Source organism: Delphinapterus leucas, chromosome 20 (genome assembly GCF_059928025.1).
Source record: "Delphinapterus leucas isolate spDelLeu-1000000601 "Yukka" chromosome 20, BTC_Dleu_Yukka2, whole genome shotgun sequence".
Classification (NCBI taxonomy): domain Eukaryota; kingdom Metazoa; phylum Chordata; class Mammalia; order Artiodactyla; family Monodontidae; genus Delphinapterus; species Delphinapterus leucas.
This window is the reverse complement of record NC_143148.1, coordinates 18,488,476-18,510,629: the sequence shown is the minus strand read 5'-3', so window position 1 is coordinate 18,510,629 and position 22,154 is coordinate 18,488,476. Positions and strand designations below refer to the sequence as shown.

General features: G+C 48.4%; 1 protein-coding gene across 17 annotated transcripts in view; it reads right to left on the bottom strand.

The window, feature by feature from the left end:
- ANKRD27 (ankyrin repeat domain 27) overlaps window positions 1-22,154 on the bottom strand; it is a 53,465-nt gene that overhangs the window by 18,019 nt on the left and 13,292 nt on the right. For 9 of the 17 annotated variants that reach the window (XM_089902953.1, XM_022585855.2, XM_089902948.1 and 6 more), the window contains 17 exons: window positions 20,063-20,319; window positions 19,024-19,134; window positions 16,983-17,139; window positions 15,868-16,022; window positions 15,366-15,425; window positions 14,841-14,894; window positions 14,669-14,734; window positions 14,505-14,581; window positions 13,551-13,672; window positions 12,396-12,474; window positions 11,766-11,898; window positions 7,067-7,159; window positions 5,880-6,007; window positions 5,293-5,375; window positions 4,352-4,467; window positions 3,047-3,139; window positions 1,462-1,659 (listed from right to left, as the gene is read on the bottom strand). In XM_089902953.1, coding sequence (XP_089759079.1) covers window positions 1,462-1,659; window positions 3,047-3,139; window positions 4,352-4,467; window positions 5,293-5,375; window positions 5,880-6,007; window positions 7,067-7,159; window positions 11,766-11,898; window positions 12,396-12,474; window positions 13,551-13,672; window positions 14,505-14,581; window positions 14,669-14,734; window positions 14,841-14,894; window positions 15,366-15,425; window positions 15,868-16,022; window positions 16,983-17,139; window positions 19,024-19,134; window positions 20,063-20,191 — 1,854 coding nt within the window. In that variant the 5' untranslated portion in view covers window positions 20,192-20,319. The other 8 variants (XM_022585848.2, XM_022585858.2, XM_022585854.2 and 5 more) reach the window with 6 other exon arrangements.

Sequence of the window (22,154 nt, the reverse complement as noted above, 5' to 3'; positions counted from 1 at the left end):
CCAAGGGTGGTATCACCCAGTCCCGTGGCTCTGGCTGCTACAAAGCTGAGACCCCGTTGAGGGCATGGGCAGCTGAGGCCCCCGGGTCAGGAGCAGGGATTTAAACCTTCAAAAACCACACTCCTGGGCTTCCCTGGTGGAACAGTGGTTGAGAGTCCGCCTGCTGATGCAGGGGACACGGGTTCGTGCCCCGGTCCGGGAAGATCCCACATGTCGTGGAGCGGCTGGGCCCATGAGCCATGGCCGCTGAGCCTGTGCGTCCGGAGCCTGTGCTCCGCAATGGGAGAGGCCATAACAGTGAGAGGCCCGCGTACGGCAAAAAAAAAAAAAAAAAAAAAAACCACACTCCTACAGGTCTTATGTTGTGTTCTTATCGCACACACAAAATAATAATCGATAAATAAAGAGGGCGGGAGGAAACTTCTGGAGGTGATGGATGTATTTATGGCACAGATTGTGGTGTTGGTCTCATGGGTGTGGACTTGTCTCCAAGCTCAACAAGTTGTATACACTAAATACGTACAGCTTTTTGTATGTCAATCATCCCTCAATAAAGTGGTTTAAAAACAAAAACTGTGCTACTCCTAGAAGAAGACATGAACAAACTAAAAGAACTCCCTAGAAGAGGACTGGAAATTATAAAACATCAAGAGGCAGAAAGTAGGGCCTGTGCAAAGGGAGACACTTGGAGACCTGTATTAAAATGACATCACCTATGTGAGCCACTAGCCGGGATGCTCTGGGCATCAGGACCTCGGATGGCCGTCGCACGTGGCCCTGGCTTCCTCTGGCTAGTTGGCCAAACACGTTTCTCTGAGGACACCCCTTCAACAGAGCTGCTGCTGGGGGGCGAGACCTCTGGAAGCTGTTCCCAGCAACAGAGCTGCTGCTGGGAAGGCCTGGCCTCTGGAAGCTCCCATCACTCCCCACCTGCTCATGAGCAAGCAGTGCATGACATGTGGCCCCAAACTATGTGCTTCCAGAAACTACCAGCAGGATGGGCTAGTAGTTTATTAATGAATCATTTATGAAGGAAATTACACCCAACGACGTTCGAAGCTGGCCAAATCAGAATAAAGTTTTAGGCGCTGAGGGTGAAGGAACAGTAAAACAGAGCCGATGCTTGCTGCTTCCAACACCCTGTCCCCGCTCTTCCCGGCCGGAGCCACCGTCCCATTTACTCTCACTCCACTTGCCCAGAAACCAACAGCACTCAGAGGCCGGGGCAAACTCTGCTGGGAGCAGCTCTTGGCATGACACTGCGAAAATCGCCTACTAAGATGGAAAATAAGATGAATAGGTAAAACCCATGAACGACCAGGTCCCGAGTGCAGCAGAGAAGATGCGGCCAAGTTCTAGCCTTGGGGACTAATGCACGGTTTGAACAGCTCGGCCAAGACCTAAGCTGCGATGCTGATATCGTTTAAAGTCATACTGCTGCTCCGAGATGAAAAAGGCTACCTTTGAGTTTAACGCACACTTGAGGGGCGTTTCCTTCAGCCTGTTCTGGATCTCTGTGGACGCTCCGTTCTGTAGCAACGTCTCTATGATGCTTTGGTAACCCCAGCGGGCAGCAATGTGCAGGGGAGTGTCTCCTTTCTCGTTACCAATATCTAGTCTGCAGGACTGCACGTCATAGTAGACCAGAGCCTTCACACACTGCAAACAGAATGGGAAAGGCCACTGTGAACTCACAGGCCCGGCCTTGGGCAGATCTGTGCAGCCCGCAGCCTCGGCCCACGTCCCAATTCGATCAAGGCACCATCTGCCAAGCAAACATACAGTAACAGAACATTAGACCTCCAGGGTTCCAGATCACCTGATCAGGACACATCGTTTTTGTTTTTGTTTTTAAAGAACCCAACTGCCAATCAATAAGAAATGGCTGAATAAATCGTCGCACATCATGTGCAGAAAGGAGTCACCAGAGCAGGCCTGAGACCGCCATCCCCGGAAAGGCCTGCTTGCAAGGCTGGCCCCCTTCACTTGCAATATTCCTTGGGAGCTTGGATTTGGGGAGTGTTCTCACAGTCCCCTGACTGATGAGAGGGGCTCACTGGGCCTAGTTTGTCCAACAGTGGTTTATGCTGAACACCTGCTGTCCTTCTGGGAGTCTGGAATGTTGAAATGTTCTAGGCAAAAGGGTGTTCACACGACCAGCCTCCAACCAAAATCTTGGGCACTGAGTCCCTAATGAGCTGCCCAGAAGGAAAACACTTTGCACGTGTTGTTAAGGACTCGTTACTGGAGGAATAAGCTGTCCTGAGTGACTCCACGGGGAGATGCACTTGGAAGCCTGCACCTAGTTTCCTCCGGACTTCATCCTTGGACCCTCCCTTTGGCTGATTTTGCTCTGTGTCCCTTTACTGCAATAAATCACAGCTGTGCATACAACCATATGATCATCCTGTGAGCCCTCCTAGCGAACCACTGAACTGGGGAGTGGTCTTAAGGACCCTGACACAACACACGTCATAGACTATGTGTAGCGATTACAGAACGGGTTAGATCTACATTTATTGACCTATGGGATGTCCATGATTAAGTTAGGAAAATAAGCTGCAAAAAATTGTGTAGGGTATGATCTCGTTTTCGCTCATCAACCACCTAACCCAGGCTCAACCCACATCTGTATAAATCTACCTGGATATTAGCATGGAGAGAAGTGAGAGAGGGTGGTTAGGAAAAAAATAACACACACACACACAGAGTTAAATATTAAGCAAACACGGAAATGATGAAATTCCTTGATATTTCTTTAAAAATATAAAACGTAAAAATTGAGTATGAAGAAAGGTAAGAAGCAGATGGTAGCGGAGATGAATGCACATGATTTCATTTCAGGAAAAGACAATTATGTTTTAGATTTCTGTTATTTCAATACAGCATCTGTAATGTGTTTTTAAATTTTTTAATTAAAAAAATTATATGCCAAATGTTCCAATAACTGTCAACATAAAATACGACATTCAACCGACTGGAAATTCACTTTTCTCTGTGAGAAAGGGTAAACACGGCCGCCCTCGGCGCAGCAAGGACCACTTACGTCTTCGTGGCCGTAGGTGCAGGCCAGGTGCAGAGGGGTGTTGCCGTTGTTGTCTTGCACGTCGGCGCTGGCTTTGTAGTGCAGCAGCAGCAGCTTCCAAAGGAGAGGGGAGAGCAGTGAGCACCAGCAAGCCCGGCAGTGCAGGCGCGCGCTTCCTCAGGAGCACGGCCTAGAGCCTCACAGCGGGAAGTCGCTGGTCTCCATTTTCAACCTTATCTACTTACACTACAATTAAAATTATATCAACCCTATAATGGAAAATAATCTGAAAAGGAATATATATTATATATAGAGAGAGAAATACATTATATATATATACACACACACCTATATATCTGAATCACTTTGCTATACTCCTGAAACTAACACACTGTAAATCAACTATACTTTTAAACAAAAATTTTTTATTTATTTATTTATTTTTTGCGGTATGCGGGCCTCTCACTGCTGTGGCCTCTCCCGTCGCAGCGCACAGGCTCCGGACACGCAGGCTCAGGGCCATGGCTCACAGGCCTAGCCACTCCGCAGCATGTGGGCTCCTCCCGGACCGGGGCACGAACCCGTGTCCCCTGCATCGGCAGGCGGACTCTCAACCACTGCGCCACCAGGGAAGCCCCCAAAATTTTTTTTAATTTTAAAAAACCAAAGCAAAAAATATTATCAGCACTTTTATCCTTCCTGATAAAAAGTTTAGAGATTACTAAAAAAAAAAAAAAAAAAAAAGAGTGGATATATGTTTATGTATAACTGATTCACTTTGCTGAACACGTGAAACTAACACAACATTGTAAATCAACTCTACTCCAATAAAAGTTAAAAATAGAAAAAAAGAAAGAAAGAAAATCAACCCCCATCAATCACTAGCAGTGAGGCACTTTATGTACCAAACAACTTAAGCTGAAATTGAAACATCACTGACTGGCAAAATAATTTTGCCTTTTAGTTTCTGGCCCGTCTTCTCATCAGTAGATGTTAAGTCTATGGGAAAGTCCATCTTGGGGCCCTATTTAAAATATTTCTAGTATCTTGGGGGTGGGTGAAGGAAAATCCTATCTCATTATTAAAAAGTATGATACAAAAAAAAAAAGTTTAGAGATAAAAAAAAATCTACAGCCCCACCCTTCCTCCCCCATATTACCGTGACATTTCAAATCTACACCTAATAGCTTTTGCCCAGCAGACCCTCCGTGAGGTGCCTGAGACCCCAGCCCTCCCTGCGGCCCGACCGAGCCAGTGTGGAACACAAGAGGGGCCAGCCCTGCAAAGCCACGTGCAGAGCCAGCCCGTCCGAGCCCAGATGCTCACCGTCACGCTCTGACAGCCCTTCTGACATGCAAGATGCAGCGGGGTGGAGCCATGGTAGTCTGTAGCGTTCACCACCGCGCCCTTGGAAACCAGAAAGTCAATGAGGGATGCCTGCCCTACAGAACAGAAGGGAAGAGAGAGGGCTTTCCAAACCCTGCAAGTGAAGCCATGGCATTATTTCACCCTCTCATCCCCTGGCACGAGACACGCCGGGAGGCATTTTTCTGCTTGGGGGGAACCAGTGCTAACGTGAGGTCAGCCTCTGCAGATTCCAAACACTCTGGGGTAGCCCCTGGAGGGGACTCGGCTGCAGTCCAGCCCCCAGCCACAGAAGGTAGGAGAAAAGAGCCTTAGGCGTCCACAGAAGAGTCCATGGTGCATCAATCTACAGGATGGAATATTGTGCAACCAGTAAAAAAATACTGACATGGAGAAATGTTCTTACGTGTTGCCGAGTGAAAAAAGCACCGTACAGAAAAGTATGATCCCCACAGCATCATCTATTTTATACACACACACTCACAAGCATGCTGACATTTCAGACAGTCATGAATCAAAATGATCTCTGGGAGGCAGAAGGATGGCGGGTGATACTACAGATGTTTGTGTTTTCTACCTTGAAAGTGCACATTTTTTTTTGCATGTGTACTTTAAAAGACAGTATAGCACAGAGAGCTATATTCAGTATCCTATGATGAACCATACTGGAAAAGAATGTTTAAAAAAAAAGAATAAAAAAATAAATTAAAGACAGTAAAGTTATATTTTTTAAAGGAGGAATATAAGAACCCCAATTCTGAGACCATTCTCATAGTTCAGATTCAAGCCTTCCCTGGCTGGACCACCAGCCCAGGGGCAGTGCCAAGCAACCACACAGTAAGACCCAGCAGCCACCCACTCTCTGCAGGGCCACCCTCGGCCCCATCCCTTTGCCCACGTACCGCAGAGGGCAGCCACATGGAGCGGTGTATGACCCCTGTCGTCTCTGGAGAATGGAGTGACAATGGAGGGGTCATTCAGCCTCCTAAAAGAGAAAGAGGATACAGAGAAATACACCAGGGTCCTGGGACAAGAAGACAGATCTCCAGGTATGATCCAAGCTGGGTCTCCTCTACCGTGTCCCAGAAAGCAGAAGCCCCGACTTCCGCAGGGCCTCTCTCCCCACCCACCCCTCCAGGCCTTGACAACCAGCAAAAGAGCCCAATAAGGATAAGGGGAAACCAGAAAGGTTACAGGCAGGAGCCAACAGTCCTCCCATCCTAAAATCCACTTTCCGAGCCTGGGGCACGCCCTCTGCCCACCTCCCCTGGTAAAGCAGCCGAGCAGGGTGCCAGGTATGTTTACAATCTTTATTCCACCTGATTCTCCAAAGGGACAGACGTTACTCTCTCCACTTCACAGCAGAGGAAGCAGAGTGCAGTGAGGATAAGTTCCTTTTTCCAAATCTCACAGCAAACAAGTGGGAAAGTTCCGCCCAGGCCCCGAGTCTCCCCCTTCCTGGCGCTGAGCCCACATAGGATCCTCGTACCCTGAGACGAGTTTCTCACAGTCATCACAGAAGCACAGAGGGTGACACATCTTTTGGACGGCATCTTTATCTCGGTCTTCCTGGCTCAGAAGTCTTTCCATTTCTTTCTGGTTACCTGATGCGATGTGCTAAAAGGTGACATCAAAAGCACTATTGATATGAAGGAACTATTCGCTCTCTAAGGTGTGAATTTTCTGAGCATCCTTACTGAAACACACATCTACGTATGGATGGACGAAACAATTTGCTCTCTGGGACTTGTTTCAAAATAATTTGGGTGGATGGGGAAAAGTGGGGCAGGGGATAGAAATGAAACAGGATTGTGAGATGGCTACACGGGAGTTCCTTAATTGCACTACTCTCTTTTATTTTTATAAATGTTAGGGTTTTTCCAAAGCTAAAGAAACAACGACATGACAAAATTCCCAGAGCCACAGGAGTAGGGGGGCAATACGTCCTGAGCCTTGGAGTAGACTTCGACCCCCATTAAAGGGTCAAATCGTCTAGGAATCTAATAGAGCCTTGGTTTGCAGGACAGCTGTAATTATCACAAGACCCCATCAACAAGCAAACCTGCAGGGCTCACCCCTGTGAGGCCTGGATGTATTCCCCACAGGGAGTGAGATGTTCTGAGGGGTGCATAGCTCTGGGTCCTCCATGGAACCCACCCTGGCCCCGGGTGGCCCTCTGACGGCTGCCTCGTAGGGAACCTCGCCAGCCTCCCAGCGGTAGATCAGATCTGAGGAAGGAGCCGCCTGCCTGTGCTTGAGGATCACACCACCACCAGGTGCCTTGCTCCCAGCCCAGCACACTCACACAAACATCTGTAGCTGGGGCTCCCGGAGCCAAGAAGAGGCATCAGTTCTGGCAGAGCTGCCAGTGAGGTGCCACTGAGCTGACTGCGAAGGACCAGCCATGTTTCGCCAAATGGGGAGAGGAGGACAGCCGGGCAGAGGGTTCCACACGCAGGGCCCGGTGCCCTCGCTATGCTGCCCAGTGGGGCTACAGCGCAGCTCACGTCGGGGGAGACGGGCAGCCGAGCTGATCCAGCATCCGTATCACTCCCTCGAGCACAAAATGAACCCCTGCACTGAGCTACACAGACCACCCTGATGGATTCTACAGAGGTGTGGGAGGATGGAGAGCCCCTCACATATCTGTGCCCGCAGGACCTCTGCGTGTGTTACCTGAAACAAGCAGTCAATGGGAGTTGAGGTCAGCTGAGACAGCAAGCTCATTCTCTGCTTAAGGAACAGTCTGTCGCCAAATCCCTCGGACTCCTGCAAGAAAAGCCGACAATCCGTTTTATCACACGTCGTGAGCTGTCAGTGCAGATCCTTGAAAACAGAGGACCCAGGAACGATCCCTGCTGTTTCCCACAAAACAGGACCAGCAGTGCCTCTCCCCGCCCCCAGGGAGCTGCACAACAGACCCTCATCAGGCTGGGAGAGGGGCTCCCTGTCTGCCTCTCCAGGAAGTGGGGCTCTGATGACAGCTTCCCGGCAGGAATCTGGGAGGGGGCAGCATGATGGCTCCGTGTGTGTGTGTGTGTGTGTGTGTGTGTGTGTGTGTGTGTGTGTGGAATGTGGCATCTCTAAGTGTGAAATGTGGCATGCACACAGCACCATCCCCCACGTGGAAACCTGGATTGTCCCGGCCTCCCCCTCCTCTCAAAACATCTGTCCTAATGCCTGCAGAGCCCTGTCCGCTGCATGTTACCTGGGTCCACAGACAGGGGAACCATGTGACAGGCTGGTCTACCCTTCCCAGTGTGAACCAGCAAGAGAGGGAAGGGTCCTGCTTTTTGAACATACTTACTAAAACATCAGACAACACGGCCACTGGCCCAAAGTCCAATAAAATATGGGGTCCACCCCAAGAATAAACTCAGGTCTTCACAGTGCAGGTAATTTTTACCTGGATATAGAAATCTAAAAATGTATCCTTTCTCTATGAAATCATTTCTAGTGAGACACTTCAATGCTCACTTGAGCACCTGTGACTAAATTGGTAACAAATTAACTTCCTCGAAAAGAATCTTGGTGGGAGACAGATGGAATTGTTTCCAGCCAGCTGCTGCCAGAAGAACTCACCAAACCCTGAGAAAATTATGGGAACATTTCTCTCTGTGGCCCCCTAGGTTCTGACGAAGAGGTCCAGTTAAAGACAGAGGTGGCAGCATTTCTGGGGCCCACTGCCAAGCAGGGCCCCTCATGCCAGCCGCCCTCATGGAGTTGTCTTGGCAGACAAACACCAACCCTCAGACGTAGAGCTACCTTTGCTCCCCGTCGGTATATGCTGTGTAAGGCTCGATCAACCTGTTTTATTCAGGGATTTACAGCTGAGCTGTAAATCAGAGAAACATCAAAGACCTTATTGTTCAGGTAAATTTGGGGCTCTTTCCTCCATTTAGGTGACTGTTTGAAGGGCACTGATGAAAAGAGGCAGGTCTTCCAGGACTGACTGGTCAGGGAAGAATGAGCAACCAGAAGAGAGAGCATATCAGCTAAGACCAATTCAGGAAAAGGTAAATACTATTTATTGGAAGCCCAGTAATGTGAAAAAGACCTGCAAAGCTGAAGCAGAGAAGGGTAGAGATCCTTTCAAGGTTCTCCTCCATTTTTTTCTGTCCACAGAGGTAAATCTAGAGTCATCCCAGTAATGGTTATTTTCAAAAAAGCTCAAGTCTTCATTAATGAACATGCTCAAAGAATGTTTACGGTCATCTCAAGTATGATTATGTCTTGGGGAGAAAATTTCTGTGAAACTACATTATAGTATATAAAGAGTCAACAGTAAAACATTATTTGATTTCCTAACACTTAGTCCTTAATGCTTTTCAGAAACCTCACCTGCTGTGTGGAGATACACTTGGGCTCTTTCCCCGGGAAATTCTATCAATACCGACAAGCAGCCGTGGCCTCGCACTTTCCTAGATGGAACTGCACTAAGGCACAGGCAATGCCACAGACGGAATCCCAACGCTGGCATCACGAAAGACAAGGAAGCCACAACACCTGCTCTGTCCATAAAGGTAAAAGGACATCTCTCAGGCCTGACGCACTCAAGACCCAAGGCTCGGGCTCCATGGCCAGCCGAGAGGATGATGCAACCTTGTCGCAAGTCCAGGGGGACCAACCACCCTCCAATGGGAGGGCAGGACCAGGGTCTGACAGCCCAGACAAGACGGGCGCACTGGGCTGTGTCCCCCCCTTGCCCACCCAAGCTAACGGCCATCCTTGGGGCTATCCACGCAGGATGCACCAGACAGCCAGGAAACAGAGACATCCAGATGCCGGTGTTGCCAGATCAAGGAAGGGCATCAGTATCACGTCACACTTCGAAAAGGCACTTTCAAATATGCCATTTGATCCTCGCAACCACCTGGCAAGGGTGAAATACGTAACACGATCCCCAGTGTAGACAGGAGGGACAGAGGCTCAGAGAGACAAACTGACTTGCCCAAGGGCTGGACTCAAACCAACACCAGCACAAGAGGGGCCACCCCTCAAACACTGCCACAATCCCACTTGGAATATTTTCTGAAGGAAAAGTATGTGTGAGAAGCTGACTGTTAGTGTTTGGTCAACCACCTCTTTACTCTCTGGCCAAAGGCCTTCAAGCGTTGGACTTCCTGCCTACATGCCACAGAAAGTAAGAAAGCAGGATGGTTGTGGTACAGGATGGGTGCAGCAAGGGGACGGGAGCACCTTCAAGAGGTGGGCACCTCCCTCCAGGTGACAAGGGGCACCCCTGGCCCCAGCAAGGAGCATCAGGCAAGTCCTCTGCAGGGTAGTGGGTCCAGGAGGGGAGACCCATCAGAGGGAAAGAACCAGAAGGGCAGGGCCATGATGGAAAACCTCCGCAGGCACCATGGGAACAACACGTGTTCCTAGAACCTCACAGAAGACAATTCAAACTAAGAAATCTTGCTGCCCAACTCTGGAAGTGAGCGGCATCTCTTTTTTTATATATATATAAATTTATCTATTTATTATTTTATTTTTGGCTGCACTGGGTCTTTGTTGCTAGGCACGGGCTTTCTCTAGTTGCGGGGGCCACTCTTCGTTGCGGTGCACAGGCTTCTCATTGCTGTGGCTTCTCTTGTTGCGGAGCATGGGCTCTAGGCGTGCCGGCTTCAGTAGTTGCAGTATGCACGCAAGGCTCAGTAGTTGCGGCTCGTGGGCTCTAGAGTGCAGGCTCAGTAGTTGTGGCGCACGGGCTTAGTTGCTCCACGGCATGTGGGATCTTCCCAGACCAGGGCTCGAACACGTGTCCCCTGCCTTGGCAGGTGGATTCTTAACCACTGCGCCACCAGGGAAGCCCCGAGTGACATTTCTGACTCTGCAGACCTGTGTGTATGCAGAGGCGCCCGTGAACACACACGTGTGCATTCTAGAATGTTAATGATTTCCCCCTAAATTAGAAACAACTTTTCACGGGAGTCACAGCCAGCCACATCTGAGATGAGATGCACAGCCTCTAATTTCACCTGCGTATGTGTGTAGGCAATCAAATCAGAACAGAACTTAATTCTTCAGCAAGCACCATGATACTGTCAGGCTATGTGCCAGCAAGTGCAGCATAAGCTCAAATTCTGGTTAAAAATATAATTGTATAAGTGCAGAAAAAAGACATATACCAAAATGTTAATAAGTCATCCTCAACTAGTGTGTTTATGGGAGGCTTTTGTTGTCTTCACTGCTACTTTTTATATTTCACATATTATTTATAAGCAAATAGTTTTCTAATCAGAAAAAAATAGAACTATTCATTTTGGGGAAAAAGTATACAAGGCTATCTACATTACAATTTCAATTATGTAAAGTATACATGGCAAGGAAAAAGACTAGAAAATACATAAACATGTTAACAATAAATGAATTCAGGGAACTGCTTGTACCCGAGTGGTCCTGTCTGAACAGGCCTATGTTCTTTTCCACGTGTTTCAACTTATTACTTTGGGAGCGTCTAACATCAGGGGAAAATTAAGATCTAAGTTCAATCCTCAGGATTCTTGGTGCTTTTTTGGTTTTTTTTTTTTGGCTGCCTTGGGTCTTTGTTGCTGCATGCGGGCTTTCTCTAATTGTGGCGAGCGGGGGCTACTCTTTGTTGCGGGGCAGTGGCTTCTCTTGTTGCCGAGCACGGGCTCTAGGCACGCAGGCTTCAGTAGTTGCAGCATGTGGGCTCAGGAGTTGTGGCTCGCGGGCTCTAGAGCACAGGCTCAGTAGTTGTGGCGCACGGGCTTAGCTGCTCCGCAGCATGTGGGATCTTCCTGGACCAGGGCTCGAACCCGTGTCCCCTGCACTGGCAGGCAGATTCTTAACCACTGCGCCACCAGGGAAGTCCCAGGACTCTTGGTTTTTAATACAGAAATCTCTTCATTCGATTGATTTCAACTTTGCAATTTCTGTGAGTACTGTCATGTTTTGCTGGTTGGTATGGCAGTGAAATAAGCCAGCAGTGCAATCTTGGTTCAAGAGTCTCACAGTTCTCATGGGAACATCATCGCCTCCACTAGCCAAAGCTCACCAACCAACCAAGAAAATAATAATAGGGCCACTGAGTCCTGAAAACTGCAGACGTTAGTAATCTCATCTCCTGCCCATCATGATCAGGATACCCCAATTCACCGCTTCTAGCTTCCCCTTCTGCCCGTGTGCTTTTGAGGATGACAAGGATTAATGAAGCAGATCAACAATGTGAAGGACAAGATAACGCGCAAACTTTCACAACCTACGGGGTGCTAGTGTTCACTCACTGGGCTGAGGCCCCATTCTCTGAGGAGAGCATCTCTGACTGCCCCTCCCCCACACCACCCTGAGAACCCCATCACACACGCCGTGACACCCACAAAAAAGGGGCAGAGAAGGAGGGAGGTCTTACCGGTGGCTTAACGGAGAGGCTTCCCTGCCGAATATATTCAATTGCAGCCTCAACTGAGGTCAGGCAGTATCCCAGTTCATCTTTTGCTGAGCTGCTAAATCGGAAGTTTTTGATATAACTCAAATTTGCCATCCTAATAAAAGGAAGAAAAAAGTTTTATTGCTGTATACCCAATTAACACTTTGGCAGAAACAATGCTATTGGCTTCATCATCAAGTCGGTTAGCACCTGGGAGCTAGGGCTGCTTGTCCCTGGATCTTTATTTAGAGGGAGCACAATTAGGAAAATAAGTAAAGCTACTTGCGAGTTTCCTGGAATGGGCTAGTTTTTAGAAAGCTGGTAATTATACAGGGAACTTGCATTTCTGTGGGAAAAGGACGGGCTTTGGAGCCAGACAGAATTGGAGTCTGCTTCCCGCTCAGCCACTGACTAGCCACATGCTCCAGAATGAGAAACGTAAGCTCGCTGGCTCAGTTTCCCCATCTGTACATGGAATGACAGCCACCCCTTGCAGGACGAAAGCAGGGCAGTACCTGGCTCATAAGGGGCACTCAGTTTCCTAGAGTGACACTAAAACCACCCCAGTACAGTGCTGCCATTTTGAAAAAGCATTCTAACAAAAAATATTACCAATTAGGGATCTCCGTTTTCACAAGCAAATACAACAGGACTGATAGCAGATCATCAGCACACATGGTCTCCAAGTTAACTGCAAGTGGGAAACACATGTTCAAAGCCATCCTGGGACTCAAATGGACCGACAAGTGTTATCAACTCCCCCCCCCCACCATCCAACCCACAAAACCACAATCCAGGAAGATGACACATCAGGGAGAAATTCAATCGCACAATTTCCTTTCTAGTGTCCTGAATAGATGTCAGACTCCAGGGGAAAATGAATGCTTAGCATCCTCAGAACACGTGCAGAAGAAGCAAACTGCAAGCAGACCACCCCTCGTTACCTCCCGGGACAGATAAAAAGCCCGAGGAAGTCAGCAATGGTGGATACAACTTGAAGGCGTGCCAGAGCCGCTGCCAAAAGCCTCTTTCCTCCTGGGATCATTTCTCTTTTATACACCTCAGAGTCTAATGCCGATCTGCAGCTTGACTCTGTTGTTTTCATTAAAATTTTGTTTAAGTAATCCATTCACACATTTAAAATTTCAAAAAGTACAAAAGAGCAAACCGTGCACATCTCTCCCATCCCTGCCACCCAGACTTCTTTCCCAGAGGCCACTGCTGTTGCTTCCCACGTACCTGTCCACATTCTATGATCTCCCCATTGTATATATGGATACAGAGTCGCCCCCTTTCCGCAATACTGCTGGAAGGGTACCATACACACTCCTGTTCATTTCATTCACTGATAATACGCTTCGAAGATCACCCCCTATCTGCCCACACAGATCTGCCTTCTCATTACTTTTTTCTTAGCTTATTTTGTTTTTACTTTTTATAATGCAAAATTTTAAACGTATACAAAATTAGAGAGAACAACTTAACAGTTGAACCCCCATGTTTCCATCACCAGTTTGGCTCGTTTTTGAGGCCGCTGCTTCTCCACCAGCATTTTCTCACCCTAAAGATGCCTCACCTACCCTGCCCCCCGACTCCCATTACTAGGCACCCACTCCTCAGATCAGACGCCAGGGCACTCACGCAGAAATGCTCTGTTGCCCATCCACCCATCTCTATGACCCTTTAAGATGGCACTGCTTCTCAACAGATGTTTGCAGCTGGATGTATGAAGCCACCCCACTGCAGGTCCCTTCACCGAGCACACACCTCTCTGGCTGGGAGACTGGGTGATCAGCTGCACCACCTTCCACAAACAAGCCAGCTTCTGCTGCGGGGACGTGCACCTGTTCAGCTGAGCCAGCTCCCTCTTGGCACGAGGTATGTTGAAGCTGCAAAATAATTTGGAAAGTGACCACATAAGACCACGGTGTGAGGGCCCTCCTTCTCGGATCTAATCCCATACCTCAGATTCACATTTCTTACAGCAAACCGTAAGTACAGCCAAACAAAACTAGAAACTCAGAAGTAATCTGACTCGGGTCACTGGCAAAACCCAGCAGCTTTCAAGGTGCCAATCAAGCTGCTAGGTGATGTAGCTGCACCAGAAAATTAGGGAAAAAAATCAGCAAGCCTTAGCCCCAGAATGAAATAGGCCAATGGGCGGGGGGTGGGGGGGAGTTTAGACATAAACAATTTAGATTTTTTTTTTTTTTTTTTTACTTTTTGGCTGAGCTGCACGGCATGCGGGATCTTAGTTCCCCAACCAGGGATTGAACCTGTGCCCCCTGCAGGGAAGCACGAAGTCTTAACCGCTGGACCACCAAGGAAGTCCCTAGACATTTTTGTAATAAAATGAAACTTAATCCAAAAGGAGATGCCCCTAAAGCAGGGGTCCCTCAGACTGGCAGGTGAGGAGAGACATCTGTGTGCAGGGCCCACGTGGGTGAGCTGCATGCCTGCCCAGAGACCAGCTGTGTACGACTCCACCCCTTCTGGCTCCCACTCACCGGATGCTGGCAGATGGGTGCAGGAGCATGCCAGCTCTGAAACAGTCATCTGCCAACCTCAGCCCCTTTATCTTTGGTCACAAATAACTGCCCTGCTCCACGGTCTGAACCATGTCAAATCAGTGCCGCCACTGCTGCTTCGGGGGTTGCGGGGGGGGATGGCGAACGGTGCCCCGGCCCCTGAGGACACGGCCGCAGCAGTGCAAACCTTTACCTGAACTCAGGTTTCACACCAATATCCTTCTGCTGAAGATCTTGAAGGCTCCTTGTGATCTTGTTAAAGGCAGCATCCTAACAAGAGATTTTAATGAAGCTTCAAATGTCTTAAAAGGCTTAGAACAGGGCTTCCATCCTGGATGATGACGATGGAGAACCTACCTCACTTGCCTCCATGGTCCCCACATATTTAAAGATCAGGTCGTAAATATCGTGCTGGACATACATCTGTGAAATCAACAGGACCCAGTTCAAGGCATGTGAGTGGGGGGTGGGCAACAAAGGAGCCCCCGGCACTGCCGTCTTCTCTCCCCTCGCTGCCCTGGCCCCTTACCTCTACAGCCTGTTTCATCAGGTTCATCTGGGCCTCCTGCTTGGCGAGCACTTTCTGGAGGACAAGACGAGTACAGTTACAGAGCATGGCCTAGCATGTGGGCAAACTGTAAGTCTCTCTCTCTTTTTTTTTTTGGTTTATTTAGTTGATTCACAATGTTGTGTTAATTTCTGCTGTACAGCAAAGTGACTCAGTTATACATACATATTCTTTTTTTTATATTCTTTTCCATCATGGTTTATCACAGGACGTTGAATATAGTTCCCTGTGCTATACAGTAGGACCCTGTGGTTTGTCCATCCTATATATAATAGTTTACATCTGCTAACCCCAAACTTCCACTCCATCCCTCCTCCAACCCTCTCCTCCTCGGCAACCACCAGTCTGTCCTCTATGTCCGTGAGACTGTTTCTGTTCCGTAGATAGGCTCACTTGTGGCATATTTTAGATTCCACGCGTAAGTGGTACATGCTATTTGTCCCTCTCTCTCTGGCAGGTATCTCTTTTGAACGTCGTGCTGCTTACCAGGCGGGAGTCCCTCAGCAGTTGCTGGAGGCATCTGGTGTAGAGAGCATTCACGGAGTCCTGTGCAACACAGAGCAGAGAGCGGTCACCCTCATGACCCGGGGCCACGACACAAAACCCGGGACGTGTAACGTGTCCTGGGGCAAAGAGAACATTTCACAAAATGGATTTCCTGGGTGACAAGCTCTAAATCCTAAAGCAAGCTTATCAAATCAAGTGTGTGATTTGTTTTTCAACTTTTTTTAGGTACATGCATTAAAAGTAGGAAGAAAAATTCCCCTTAGGGTTAACATAGATGATAACAATATTCATTTTTATACTTCTCTGTGATTTTCAAGTTTTCTACAGTGGTCTGTAGTACTTTTATAGGTAAAAAGAAACATTTAAACAAAACTTCCAACGATGGAGGCAGCAAAGTTACAGAGTGAACTGAGAGGGATCCTGGTGCTCTGAACTGGCCTGAGACAAGGCACGCCTAGCAAAGCAAGACACGGCTACTGACTATGTGATGACGGAGGCTCTTTCTTTCACACTCTCTGAACGTTCGCTGGAAAGAAGCGATGTTCCTGTCAAATCTCTCTGCATGTCTTCCCAAAAACTCTCTCACGTCTTCGATGGTTTTCAGGGAAAAGGGATCTGAGGGTGTTGAAGGCTCTTCTGAAACAGAGACAGAGGGTCAGGCTGGCTGAAGGCTTCACTGTTTCCTAACAGGGCAAGTCCCACAACCCTTTGTCCTGCTCCTCCAGGATCTGACGCTCCATCTTCCACAGGAGGAGAGGGATGACCTTATTTCAAGATATCGCCCAAGAGCAGCCCAGTTGGGGGTCCAGAGAGCCTGGTCCTCTTGAAGCCCTTTCCTGGGACCAAACCTGAATTATCTGGGACCCTAGGCATGACCTGTGAGGCTGTGGTGAGGAAGCCCTGATTCCTGACAATAAGAGCCTCAGATAGGAGTGTTTGGCACATTAATTGTTATCTCAACTTCGTGGATCACCAAAGAATTAGTATCTGTTAAAAATAATGAGATCTAGGGCTTCCGTGGTGGCACAGTGGTTGAGAGTCCCCCTGCCGGTGCGGGGGACGCGGGTTTGTGCCCCGGTCCGGGAAGATTCCACATGCCATGGAGCGGCTGGGCCCGTGAGCCATGGCCGCTGGGCCTGCACGTCCGGAGCCTGTGCTCCGCAATGGGAGAGGCCACAACGGTGAGAGGCCCACGTACTGCAAAAAATATATATAAATTAAAAAAATAATGAGATCTCAAAGAAGCACAGCAGCGGGGCTGGGTGGGTAATAATGCTGTAAGAGGTAGCCCTAAAGCTGAGGCCCAGAGACAAAGCCAGGGCTGCCGCTTTGCACAACTCCAGGGGGCGCCATTCCCACTAAGGTCTATGTGTGTAACACCCAACATGTGCAGCCCACACACAGCAGCCTAATCCACGTCACCTTGGCTCAGGATGGCTTTCTGATTAAGTTTTAGGGGGAATCATTGTAAACAGTTATGCAGATTTCTAGCGGGCTCTTGAATATTTTATGGGATGTTTACAACAGCTGCGTCAGGAGGAAGTTCAACAAGCACATTTCTCCCAACCAGGAGAAAGGGGTTTTCTCCCAGAATACCTGAACTCTCTCTCTTTTCCAAAGGATGGGCTATGCACAGTATGCTGAAACTTTCTTCTTTTTCATTGTAGAAAGTTTCTTCAAAGAGAATGGGCACTGAGGGAAGACAGGCGAAACCAGCTCCTAGTTTAATCCTGTTTCCTTGGATAAAGACATCCTGGAACAAGAGAGCCGTCACTGCACCAGCAGCCCGTGTGACTGCCAACCCCTCAGCCTGGTCCCCATCCGGCACTTCACCCCACCCGCCTGCCTCTGCTCCAGTGTGGGTTTGGGGGGGCACCAATACTCTTCCAGCTTGCTTTCTGATACTAACATGGTTTCTTCCCTCTTTGTTCACCCTGTCACTCCAGCTACATAGTACCCTGATCCTTTTCACATGTTGCAACCCAAAAGCACTGTACCCTCCGCAAAAGGAAAAAGTAAGAAGGTTCTCCTCTCTGAATAAGAGGTCAGAATGACCCGACGCTGCAACCCAGAAGCACCAAAGGATGCGCGCTGCATCCCCTCCATGGCTCATCACTCTGGCCTTGGCCAAGGTGCCCAGGAAGACCAGCCACGATGAGCCCAGTGCCTCTGTTCTCTTGGTAGATTTGGGTACCAGGAAGAGAACAAGTAAACTGACGGGCAGCTGTGGTGAGCAGATCCCTGGCAGGAAAATGGCAGCATGCTTGGGAGCCACAGGGCTGCAGACCACCCCTCACCCCAGACTGGCGTACTGGTACCCACCCCCCTGGACCCATCCCTCCTCAACCCCACCCCCAGTGCCCACGGCCCCGGCTACACCAGTGTGGGCCCCCACTCCTGACTGCAGGTAGGCTGGGGACCACGGCCAGTCCTGACCAGGGATGGAACCACCCCCTCTCGGAACCTATATGCTTCTGCTTAAAAAAAATAAGAGAATGCCTACCCCAAAGTTAACATCAACAATGAGACAGACTGACGTCACGTGCCTCCTGACATGATGCACTGAGAGAGATAAAACACCCTTCCGAGGCGTTCCTACTGAAAAGGCATAACTGCGATCTAATCATGGGAAACATCAGAGAAACCCACACTGAGGGAGAGTCTACAAAGCAAGACAAAAATGTCAATGTCATGAAAGACACAGACTGAGGAACCGTTCCAAATGGAAGGAAACTAAAAAGACTAACCACCGAATACACTGCATGATCCCAGATGTGATCCTGGATCTAAAAAACTAGATCCTTTTTGCTATAATAGGGTATTACAACTAGCAGAATTTGTTGAACGACAGTATGCTGGGATTTCCCTGGTGGTCTAGTGGTTAAGCCTCTGCACTTCCAATGCAGGGGGCGCGGGTTCGATCCCTGGTCAGGGACTAAGATCCCACATGCTGGGGTGTGGCCAGAAAAACCAAAAAAGATAAAAAAAGGACGGTATGTTGGAGAAGCGTATTCTACCAATGCTAAATTTTCTGTGTGATCACTATGCTGTATTATAGGAAATACACGTTGTTTTGAAGCAAAGGGACATGGTGTCTGCAACTCTTAGTCTTTCTGAAAAAGGTTCAGAAAAAGTAATAATGTGTGTGTGTAGACAGATAGACAGAAAGATGGATAGATGGGGATAGGGGTGAGGAAATAAAACAGATGTGGCCAAAATGCTAACAGCTGACCAATCTGGGCAGAAAGGTATGTGAGAGTTCTCTGTACCTTACTGAAACTTTCTATAGGTTTGAGATGATTTCAAAACAAAAAATTCTTAAATTAGAAATTCATCCCTGATCCCAAGGGCACTGGGGATAAACAGCTTGTTCTGACAGGGCCTCTCTGGGGAGGTGTCCCAGCCACTCCCCGACTCCCCGGCAGAAGACCCACGGGCTGAGGGAGAGGTGCCCAGCCCCGCCTCACCTCCTGGCTGCAGCCAGCTCCTCTGCCCTCAAAGGTAGCAGGGCTGCTGTGGTGTCAAAGCCATCATGTAACACAGACGTGAAAGGGTGAGAAGCAGGATTCTCTCCCCTCCCCCACTCCCAAACACTGAGTGAGTGGCCCTGGTTGACCCACAAGAAACAAAAGAATACCTTTCCATTTAAGGTCTGAAAGTGTTCTTCCACTGGGATCAAAATATAGGACTCAAATTGACAAGTAGACTGAACACTGCCTGACAGGCTTCCTTTGCAGGGTACTAACACCTGGAAAAAAAAAAATTAGGGTGAATACTCAATAGACGTGTCATTTACAACTTCAGCAGAACACGAGGCGTCCAAAGATGCTCCAGCAGAACTGCCACGGGGACCTGCTGGCAGAGAGAACCTCTGGGGTCACTGGCCAAAGGGGCAGCAGCTGATCTGTTGTCACTGTGATGGAAGCTGAGGCCCCCACCCAGCCGAGGGAGGAAGCCCGCGCCTCTCCCATCCCGGGGCCTCAGACTGGAGGGCTCACTCCCCCCCTGCTGGGCCCTCCCTGCAGCTACCCCAGGGGCCCCCTCTGTCCTCAGCAGGCTCAGGAATGATTCCAGATGAAGAAACAATAGTTTGGAAAGTACAGAAAAGTGAAACTAAAAAATCACACGGAATCCCACCACCTGAATGATAAACGCAGCACAATGAAGACAGTTTCCTTCCCATCTTCTTTCTATGCTTTTTAAAGCTGAACTGTGATCACAGTTTGTTTTACCAGCCACAGAAATAGTTTCCTGTTGCAGGCTGCCACCTCCACCAGAGATGTCTCAGGTGCCAGACTGTGTCTCTGGGGCAGGCTCAACCTGAAACATGAATTTTGGTCCCACCGTGGCCACCATGCTGACTGGGCACCAGCTTCTTTGCTCAACGCAGCAAAGGCAAGGAGCTGCCCTGGCAACCACAGGTGGATCTGTGCTTGGCCCAGGGACTCACGTTTAAGAGGAATCTCTCAGATTCAAGTGCACCTGGAAGACGACGACCAAAGTGGTGAAGTCCCTCAGAGCCCCAGCTCCTAAAGCAGCCTGGCGCAAGAAAAGCAGCTTATGCACTATCCCCACTGTACAGACAAGGAAACTGAGGCTCAAGGAAGTTCAGCAACTTGTCCAGGGGCACGCAGCCAGTGAGTGACAGAGCCAGGACTCAACCTCCTGTGCCCCACCTCACCACAGCCCAGTCCTGTGGCCTCCTGGAGGCCAGTGCTGGGAGCAGGGAGCACAGCCCAGCATCTGCTGGAGTTTCCTCTGTGAAGACACCACGAAATTCTGGGGCCTTCAAGAGCAGCTGTCATTAGGAGCTTCCTCAGGCAGGTCAGAAAGAGCTTCTCTCCCCACGAGGGATACGCCAATTGCTCACGGCAGAAAAGGGAGGCCCTCGTTGATGGACGATCACAACTGTCTATGAAGTGGGCTTGCCTCTCTGCAAAAAATCAAGACTGAATCAGACCCAGAGCTAGACTTAACTACCAAGTTCAGGAAATACAGAGACCAGAGGACCATGGTAAATACCACCACAGGACTGCAACCGGCAAAAGCCAGAAGGCAGGAAACTCTACAGGATGAATGACCTTGATACTTGAATTGTGAGGAAAGAAGGAAAACGAGGAAAGTGGGGCTTATAGTTAAAAAAACAGACTGTGGTGATGATTTCACAAGTCTACACACATGTCAAAATGGATCCAGTTTTACACACTGAGTAGGTACAGTTTAGTTGTTCTTTTCAAAGTTTAGCTCAAGAAAGTTAGGAGGAAAAGAAATTTAAAAGGCATACCAAGCAACAAGAATTTACTGTATAGCACAGGGAACTATATTCAATATCTTGTAATAACCTATAATGGAAAAGAATCTGAAAAATATATATATATATATAACTCAATCACTTTGCTATACACCTAAAAGTAACATAATACTGTAAATCAACTATACTTCAATTTTTTTTAAAAAGGTCTACCAATCCAGAATAATGTGTGGATCACCTTTGGATTCTGATTTAAACAAACCAACTGGAAAACAAACAAAAAATTATGAGACGATCTGGGAAATTTGAACAGTGACTAGGCATTTCACAACAGTAAGGAGATACTGAAGAATTTTTTAGCTGTGATCATGGTATGTGATTACTTTTTTAAGTCCTTATCATTTAAAACTACATTCCTACATATTTACAGATGAAATCACATGACTACCTTATATAATTTTCTGGAATTTGCTTCAAAATGGTCCCCTGGCTAAGGGGAGAGGGCAGCAGGGTTAGAAGTGAGATGTGCTGGCATCTGAGCTGGGCACTGCGGAAGCTGAGTGATGGGGGCGTGGGGTGCATTGCATGATTTGTTCCACTTGTACATGTTTGAAATTAAACATAATAAGTTTTGAAAAAAAATTTCAGATAGCCAACTTTATTCAACTAATTATTAAAATTTGAGTTTGTTTTTTCTGTTTTTTCCTCATTCAATATTCATGACACTGGGCACTGTTGGAGATAACGGTGTTTTGTCCCCATGGACATTACATTCTAAGTGGAGGATAGAGATTTCTGAATAATAAAACACATATTCCATATATCAGTAAGTTCTATGCAGAAAATGAAGCAGAATATCAGGACAGAGAATGACTGGAGTGGGGCAAGGGTTCGCTAACTCAGGTAGAGTGGTTAGGGAGGTCTCTGAGGAAGTAGCTTTTGAGCAAGGAATGGATGAAGAGAAGGAACCACCAACTAAAGATCTAAGGGAAGAACATTTTTGTCAGAAGAAAGCATGTGCAAAGGTCCTGAATGGGCTTGGTGGTAGCAGATGTGGAATGAGAAATGGGGGAGAAAAACATAAAAATTTTAAATGTTAATGAAAGTGCAACTTAGAAAGAAACGGGAGGCCCTCAGGTATGAGCCAGAACTGAGAAACGGCCTCAAGGTTCCTAGGTGGCCTCAAGGCAGCCGTGAACACAGAAAGATCTTGGAAACCCAAGGGTTGGCCCCAGGCCAGGGGACAGCATGAACCGGGTCTAGGGGATGTTTACGCAGGCCAAGTGATTGCCCCACTCCAGCTCAACGGATCAAAGAGTCACATAGTCCCATCTAAGGAAGGGCCTCCGAGGGACCAGCAACTTCTGAGGTGCTTCAGAGACACCCCACCCCTGTCCCCACACCTGTGACTGCATTCTGTGAGCCTGTTTACACACATCTTCTCCGCCTCCTTAGCTTGAATAAGGCATGACCGGCTCCTACTTCACTGAATCCCCATCACCAAGCACACTGCTCAC